Source organism: Crassostrea angulata, chromosome 10, assembly GCF_025612915.1.
Source record: "Crassostrea angulata isolate pt1a10 chromosome 10, ASM2561291v2, whole genome shotgun sequence".
In the NCBI taxonomy this organism is placed as follows: Eukaryota; Metazoa; Mollusca; class Bivalvia; order Ostreida; family Ostreidae; genus Magallana; species Magallana angulata.
This window is the reverse complement of record NC_069120.1, coordinates 46,851,840-46,861,193: the sequence shown is the minus strand read 5'-3', so window position 1 is coordinate 46,861,193 and position 9,354 is coordinate 46,851,840. Positions and strand designations below refer to the sequence as shown.

General features: G+C 34.0%; 1 protein-coding gene across 1 annotated transcript; it reads left to right on the top strand.

The window, feature by feature from the left end:
• The first annotated feature begins 3,996 nt into the window (after positions 1-3,996).
• LOC128166640 (neurensin-1-like) lies at positions 3,997-9,330 on the top strand. The gene is made up of 2 exons (XM_052831931.1): positions 3,997-4,380; positions 8,361-9,330. The coding sequence occupies exon 2, from the start codon at positions 8,423-8,425 to the stop codon at positions 9,152-9,154; it is 732 nt and encodes a 243-aa protein (XP_052687891.1). The 5' UTR covers positions 3,997-4,380; positions 8,361-8,422; the 3' UTR covers positions 9,155-9,330.
• Positions 9,331-9,354: the final 24 nt, after the last annotated feature.

Here is a 9,354-nt window from a genome sequence, read left to right as displayed (position 1 = left end):
AGTTTGAAACATGTGACTACTTGTGGAAATACATTAACCTATTTTTAGACATCGTTGAAACTTCATCCAGGAAGGAACTTGTTCATGATCGGTACATGGACGCTCCGAGAGATTTTATATAAATGAATACTTATCCCAGTATAGTCATACTCCACATACACATGAGTATGTAAAACTGATGGTCAAAAAAATTACACCTTTGGAGATGGGTGTTCTATTTTCTTTTTTTTTTACACACATTTCATTGAGAGAAACTTTTTCGACAGGTAATCGCATTCGTTTATTATTGTCTGCTATAAGCTGAGATATTGATAAACTACACTAGAATGTCATATCTATTACCCTTTTCTCTAAAATGAAGGGAATTTAAATCTAGAGAGACAGAGAGATATTGATAAACACTATGCGGTTGTTTTTGTTGTTGTTGTTGATTTTTACATACAAAGCAGGAAACAATAAGGAATGAGAATTAAGTCCAAATTTAAATATTGGAAAGGGCGCGATTAAACAATCAAATCAAGTCAGGAAGTAAGTGAAGCTACAAATCTGATCATCTGGAGATACTTGAATACTAGTACTCTTTAAATAGTGTCATGTTTTGATTAATCGCTCTATTTAGACAATCAATGACTCGTTAAAATTGCAGTCCGATTCAGATGAGCATATACGTGTGCAGATATATACCAGATGAGATTGGCCCCCTCAGTGCGCACTCTAGGAATGCACGATGACGTACTGGGCAGTCTGTCCGCTGTGAGGAGTATGTCCACATATCCATGCAGTCTTCAATGTGCTTCTGTCTGTAGAACCAACAACACTAGTTAATATGAGTTAAAATAGTTGAACTGTACTTTATGAAATACGAATATAATATGGGGAAAAAGATTTCGTGATGTTATGCCTTTGGCTTGTATTTTCATGCTTACAGTATATCTCTATAATGTGCATGCATTGCACAAGCTCTGGTTCATTTTAGTTGAATTCAATTTGCATTTATACTTGTGGATTTGATATGCCAATAAATATCCAGGGAAAATGAGAAAGAAAAGATAGGAAATTTACACTTTATCTTTAAAAAATCTATCACATGACATAACCAGCTTTTTATTACATGATTTTTATCTAATGTACAGAGAATTTCTTCCTCAATATTGATCATAAACGATTTAAACTTTTGAACTTGCATATAATTTGAAAAGATAAAAATCATAATAAGGGACGCTCTGACAGATCAATCATTTTATCATCGCCAAATACTATCAATCTTGAATACGACTCAGATTTTAATTACGTCCATTTAGGAATGAAATCCACATAAAAAAAATTAAGACTAGAGGTAATTATCAATACAAATAACCAAAAGAAAATATTATATTCGCATAGTCAACTGTTACTCAACTATACTCAAAGATACTACATGTATTTGAAACTGAAAAAAAATAAGTAATCGTTAAGTTTGCTTTGTTGAAGAACAAAATCATTTTCCATTTAAATTTTAAATTTGTGTATATCTTCCACTATATTTTTAAAGTTATCTTTGATTTATGGACGAGGAAAGGCTAGAGCTCACTATCCCATCTTGTTTAAAGTTTAAATATACTTGACGGTTGTAGATACAAAAAAAATTACAACATGACAACTTATCATGAGTAACAGTTTATGCATTTCACAATCCTGTTGGCCAGAATAACTTTCCCGGATTTATAAAAACATCGGACCTTGCGAAGTGACTAACAATTTGTAGTGCAGTATTTGTAGTGTGTTTACGAAGATGCTAAGATCGGAACGCCCAGTCGTGATTTCTGAAAATATTTAGAACTCTACACTACTTTCGATTCAGGCATCTGATATATATTTTGCTGTCATGTGCCCAATGATATAACATACATTAGGAAATCTAATTTGAACTACTTGCTCTCGCGATATATGATACACCTAGTTGTTAACTCTCTCTCTCTCTCTCTCTCTCTCTCTCTCTCTCTCTCTCTCTCTCTCTCTCTCTCTCTCTCTCTCTCTCTCTCTCTCTCTCTCTCTCTCTCTCGGGGGATTACATCATCCTATAAGATTTCCTGTTGGAGGTGAAAACCGTTGAAGGCGATCACTATACTTACAGCTTCGAGTTAATTTATTCTTTATTTACTTAATCTAGTGTTAATAGTGTAATATATTTTTTACCCAGCTAATATCACCATTTCATACTTCCTGGGAAAAAGAGGGTATGCTTCAAGATGCACATTTTCAAATTAATTTGTGAAACTACTTAAGTAGGGTTAAATATAGACATAACCTTAAACACATTTTCACTTTTTAAAAATCACTTTACAAACAAATCACGAGTTCATTACTAAGGAAGCCTTGTTGGATCAAATTAAAATTGTAAATGAATACTTACACTCTGTCAATTTTTAAAAAAAATGTTAACACGAAGCTGAAAAGGTTATAACGAAATTAAAAATTCTATAGTACTATATTTGAAGTAGTTAGAACGCCCTTTTAAAATTCATATGTATGTCAGCGGCCAAGAATGTTTAATTTTTTGGTTAATTTTGTACTGTTCGATCTTTTGTATCTTTATAAATGTTAAAAAGTTGCTTATTTCTAAGCAAAAGGGCTACACCTGCATAAAATTTAAAATCATAGAGTTCGTTTTGCTGTATAGTAAATGACGACTTCAAAGTCTAAAAATTATATTCCAATCGATAAATACCACGTTTTTGAACTAATTTAAATGTGCATTTCTTTTCCAATGGGGGTTTGGAACCTTTTAAATGTATGCATGTTTGTCAGTGTTTTTTCATTCCTTACCAAAGTTCGATAACTCAATTTTTCATAATTACTCTATTTGTAACATGATTTTCAGTAGTAAAGCAGAATTTTATTAAAACTCTGGACTCCCCCCCCCCCCTCCCCACCCCTCCAAAAAAAAAATCAATGATAGTTTTGTATTGACTCTTATCCAGGGGTTGCCGAATTTTGAATGGTTATTGTTAACCATGTTTATATGGAATTTCATGCCACAAAATTTTTTGGCCAATCAAAGAAAAATAACCGTGAAACTGCATGGTGTAAAAAACCGCGCATCACTTTAGAAATAGAAAAAAATTGAAATATTTTTACACGGATACTCTACCCTCATATATTGCCAATTAAATGAAAATAAATAATCAAATAAAGCAAATGTTTATTAATTTGCACTTCATCATACCAATCAATAAGTAATAAATTCTAGTTTGTATTGAATAAAACTTTGATTTAAAAAAAAACTTTGCGGATATTCTGACATAAACATGATTGTTCATATATGTAAAAGAAGCAATTTTTTAAGACTGCAGAGTACCAATAAAAGATACTTTCTATGTATTATCGCGCGACTGAATAGGAATCATCAAAACCGACAATAACAAGAGGCTATTGGTGTATTTCTTACTGTAATTATTTTTGTTGTCAGTGGATACATTAAATACATGTACTTTAACATTTTATAATACTGTTTGCTGGAAACATTCTGTTCCAACATTGGATCTTGCTGTATATGTGACAATTTGACTCTCTTAGTCTACAATAAAATAACAGTTGTTTTCCTCAAAGATATTTTGAGAAAGTTTGAACTCAACTCGGTCCAATAAATAAAAGATCGCATCTAACATGGCAGCATAATAAGTGATATTTTCGTTGGAAAAACATAATCTGGGAACAAATTTTATTTCTTGTTTTATTTTTTTTGGGGGGGGGGGGGTAATCTATATTTCATGTATTCTTGCGTTCAAATTAGAGTTAACTCGTTCTTGAGAAAATCAATTGATTTTCTTGTGGTCTTACGTGTTTCATAGATCACATCTCTCCTCGATACGCCTCTCAGAGAATTACAGAACATGTTTCCTGAAAAGCGGTGGGTCGGCTCAGCATTATGGTTTGAGTATGGTGAACGTATGAACTACGCCAATCTGTCATCTCTTGTAATGCAAAAGTCTCGTCCATAATGGCGGGATGTCACTGTCGTTGTGTCCATCATTAGGAAATAAAAATCGATGGACATCGCAGCAAATTATTCCTAAGATCAATTTGAAAAAAAATAAACCAAGGACATCACGCTATTTACCGTTTTCTGCACTTATTACGGCGTGAAGAAACTATTTTTCCCAAGTCAGAAAGGAAATTGATTGCCTGACTGTAAACAAAAATTGTTAAAAACATTTTTTTTTTCATTGGAGAATGGTAACCATGATTACATTGAGATGTATTGATCGCTAGGTCTGGGTTGACACATGCGCTGTGTACTTAGCAGTGCCCACTCTCGGTTCCCGCAATCTCGGCTTATAGAGAGATTGCTGATTTCATGGTTGTCTTTACTTACCCTTTGCCCTGTGAATTTCGTAGAACGTAAGTATATATGTATTTTGTTTTGTATAGATTAACATCTAAGGATTTTAGATAAATGTCTACATACATCAGTATAGTGTATAGTGTATAGAATGGTTGATTTTAAGTTGCCTTGAGAGCAATTCGAATTCATTTTCTAGTGCTATTATTGTTAGCGAGAACAAACTAAGTACATGTATCCATATCTGTAAGCATTCAATGGTTTGATCATAACAAGCTTATTTATTCCTTTATAAGCACATATCATTGCTAGTATTAGAGCATGAATGCAGAGGAATGTTCCTTGTATGTCTTATCAGCAGTAATTAACATTGTTGTGTTGTTGTATTCGTCAACATCAGGTGCAGAATCTATTTGACTGTTGTGTGACGTATGACGTCAATCTTCCAAATTCAAGCCTCCTAAGATCAGAATCATTGTCATAAACTTTTCTTTTGTTCTATTGGTGGCAATCTTTATTGGGTTAAAAATAATACATTGCTTTAAACAAGATATACGTTGAAACTAAATACATTGCATACACGAACTTGTATTCAAGAATATGAAATGAACAACATAGATTTGGGCAATATTTCAATAGATGCTCCTCATAGCGTTTTTTCTCAGGAGTCATAATTGTATATAGACGGGATTAAAATGTTAGAAATACCGTGAATTTGTTATCCATTTTTCCTACGTTGTCCGATTTTGAGGAATGAATGGTATTTGATTAGTCAATTTGTCAGACCGATGGGTGATGACTATATCGTTCGAATTTCCTTTTAAGGAGGCTGTATGGTCAACAAATTACTCATCAGATATATACCTTAAATCTGTAAATATGGTTTTTTGGTTATAAATTATTGATTAGAGAAGAAAGGTTCCATATATTTCTGCTTTTTTAATTAGATATATGTATATCGTTATATAAAGCTCTTCTTCAAAAGGAGAACAATAGGGTCTAAAAATGGCCGTGATCATTCGGCTCTCTTTCATACAAAAAGAACAGATAATTTGTCATATATCTTAAAGTTAATTTTTATAAACAATATTGATAGGAATGAATTATATTGAGAAGTTGCAATGTTGATGCATAAACTATAGCACTCATTAGCAAGTGACATGTTTTGATGAATGCATCGTGAGAGGGTTGTCACAAAACTCCTTTAGAAGTATCTCGGATGTTCAGCTACCGGTGTATGTTCATTAAATGCTTATAGACTTCTGATGAATATTAACGTACATGTACTTGATGTACATACATGTATTTACTGTAAAATAAAATGATTTCTGATAGTATAGTATTAAATGTTATCAGCAAAGTTGGACGGTTAATTCATTCATGAAATTGATATTTTAGAGAAGTGTGTAATGTGGTCTGTCTAAACGTCAATATATTTAATTTAGTTATGATCACAATTAATTCCATGTTGCTAGGCAACAAGCTTTTCCCATTTTGCCCCTTGGCTCTTTTTCGCCCAGTGTTTCTTCGGTTCGAATTTGCGATGCATTATCTGTAGCTTTAAATTGAATTAAATTTCTACTTTTTGGTAAGCGGTAAAAAAAAAACTTCACTTACGAAGTAGCAATTGTTTTGTAAGTCAACGGTATAAAGCATTTATTTTTTGGTCTAAATTAAATTAAATGTATTTTAACTATTAATTTTTGAAACTTATTCGATCTTTAAAACACCACACTGCTTCATTTAGACTTACAAATCATCAAGAAATCTTTAGTAGAGAACACCAACGAGTTTTGAGTTCTCATCATAAGAAGGTTCGGCATTGCAGGCAAAGTGTTAATAGTTCCATCTGATGTATCTCACGGTATGAATTATATGAGACATTAGCCTTCCAGGAAAAGGTCAGGTGCTAATACCAATATATAAGGTAGCTCTACGTGTATGAAACTCAATAGTGGGATGATGCGTACTTTAATTATCAGAGTAATGGTTTGCGTCAATGGTGGACATAATATACCAATGAAACACTGACATTAATTAATTTACCTTCGTCATATTGTAGAGACTTGATGATTAAGTAGACTCAGGCATCAATTTATTGACTAGCTGGGTTTTTTTTTTAGATTACTGTCAACATTGAGATTAAAATCAAAAATCCACGAACAATTATTTCAGTCATATAAAAATTTCTTGCAAGATTTGTATTCCATGGTCTGACTTCTTAAAAAATCGTTAAGTATCTATAGATTTACATCGGTTATTATGGGGAATTGTAAAGTAAGATCGATTTCCTTACTTGAGGCCTCTGAACAGCATTCTTAGATCATAATGACTTAATTTAATTTCCAAGAGTGGAATCTATCTATTCCAATAACTTATCTGGTTCACAGAAGACGAGCAATGTACAGTATGGATTTTTTGGTATTCCACTTGGGATTTAACTGTAAATAAATGTGTGAACCACATTTGGAGTATCGCTAAATTTGAACAGAGACCTGCAATCAACATTTAATCAAAAATTCTATGACGTATAAAACGTCATATGGTATTATATTATCAACTGTTATTGGTGGCATTTTGTCTGATGACGTCAGTTCTCTTCCTACGTAACGTTATTTCACAACTTTAGACTCGCATGCGAAGTGGTTCCTGCTAACATGCGTTCATTTGCACGTAACGATCTCCAACTCAAACCATCAATATGGTTTATTCATTTCCACAGAATTCATGGAATATTTTCTGGGTTTTTATTTGTATCTCATTCATTTCCATCTCTTTGCCTGAAAATCAGCAATACAGAGTCATTTTTATTGCGTTTCGCTATCGCTACCAATTAATTGACCCTATACATTAACCGTTATGCTGTAGGAATCTGTATGCTTTGCTTCGTTTTTTGGCTGTTTCGAATCAATAAACGTTTAAGAACCCCCAATGACAGTTCCGGAGTCTGACTTTTTTTTATTGGTGAACGAGAAAACCACAGGTAATTGAAAGTCCATCTCAGGTGTATAAATTGATGATAAGGTTTGTGGGTTGTTCAGTGCTGTGAGTAGGCTTTCCTGTTATTCCTTCTACTTCAACAGTATCGTGTTGTTCTCTTTCAATAAGAATTGAATTGATGAAATATTTTCATCTTTTAAAATTATCGTTTGGGGTTTATTTTAAAAAATGCCCAGTTTCTAATCATATTTGTTTATAGCGAAATAAAGTAGCACTTAAATAGTATCTGGTAGACCATCGCTAGTCCCTAAGATAGTTATAAAAAAAAATTATAATAGAATTATGTGTCTTGATTTATTTTCTGATTGTAAAACAAGGAATCCAAGCAATTTTTTTACAGTATAATTCAAGACTTTGTTCATATAAAATATACTTTTGAATATTAGAAGACATAGATTTATAACCCTTTAAATATTACTGTTGAAAAATTCGGTTAAATCTCGGACTTATTTATTCTCTTGCATCTTTATTTAATTTCAGATCAATTGTTATCAGTCTGATTAAGATTTAGATTCTTAAATCAATTATGAGGTTGAATACCAGATACAAGGCTTCGGGTCGTAGTATAGGTTCTTTAATTAGATTGCATTGATCAATGTACTCGACGCAAAGCAGGTATAAATTCTGAAAGCGGGAAAACGACTTCCATACAATTTTAGAGATCGGTTCTGTATGGAATTGCTGAATATGGATTTACTGTCCAGAGACTTGGTAAACAAAATCGGGGAAAGATGAGTGTCCTAGAATGTCGCTGACTAAATCAATAGATTTGGATGTCATGTATTTACATGTACACTAATTCATGTAAATAATACGTTGCGATGAGCTTTGAATCAAATTGTTAACGTCCTTATCGCATTATCACCAATCCATGCCCGAGAAAAAACGAACAGAATTGCAGCTATTTCATTTACCAGTTCACCCTCTCCCAGTAATCAATGAAATGATGTCATTTTGTGGGCGGCGGATATTGCTAGTTAAGTTTTGCTTCAAATAAAAATGATTTGTGATCTTATTTTTGTGGGGGATTATTTTTTAGGGTTACTGCCACCTGGAGCATGATGTGAGGACGTTCTTTGTCGGGAGACGTTTAGAGGCGTCATGTCAAAGGAGAGCACGGGTTTATTTACGGACAAACCGACCTCTCCGAAATACGCCGAGGAAAAGCATGATTCAGTCTCCACACCCAAAGAGAAGAAGACAGGGAAGGTGTTCTTCGACGATGATGTGCCGGAGAAGAAGAAAGGGGTGTGTCCTTACTACTTCGGCGTGAGATCCTACCTCCATAACTTCTACGACTCGGCGACGTACAAGGATCCCAGCATCTACGAGGAAGATGATGACAACCGGTACCTCCTCAACCCGCATGCGCGCCGACGCCGATGTCGTCCGATTTGGTTGAAAGTTTGTATATGGATTGGAGTTAATCTTCTAGTGTTGGGTGTTCTTGCAATTCTGGCTGGGTATTTCATACCGACGAAATCCATCATCCGTAAGGGTGACGTTCAAGAGAACGTCGGATACGTTGACGAAGATGCTGTCAGATTCAATACCACGCTTGATCTGTTGAAGCTAGTTGGTCTGATATTGTTCTGTGTCGGGGGAATCCTTCTGGCTGTGGCCCTTATGTTTCCGACATTCATGTCCAACATGTGTTCCGATGACATAGGCGAGGAGGCGATCCGGATTCAGTCGGGAGAGGAGAAGCCACCCCTGAGTCCTATTGAGATGACCATACCCGCCACCTCCAAAGTGAAAGGTGTTCAACCGCCATTTAGTTCTAAACAGAAAATTCACTTCCAAGAAGATTCTGTAAAATTCAAGGAACAGTAAATGCAGCATGATCTTGGGTTTGGAAAAGAAATCCCCTTTTACCCAAAAATGGTCACCCTGCATTAAATCGCTGTTCCAAGAAATAGCTATACGTGGATATTGTTTAAAATTGTGATTGTATAAACTGTTAAGCAATGGCATATTACTCAATGAATTTCGTTGCAGTAAGATCAAAATTTGTTCGTTTTCTGTCTCAGACT

What these genes read in the sequence shown, in the direction of transcription:
- LOC128166640 (XM_052831931.1), top strand. Translation starts at nt 8,423, where the DNA reads ATGTCAAAGGAGAGCACGGGTTTATTTACGGACAAACCGACCTCTCCG.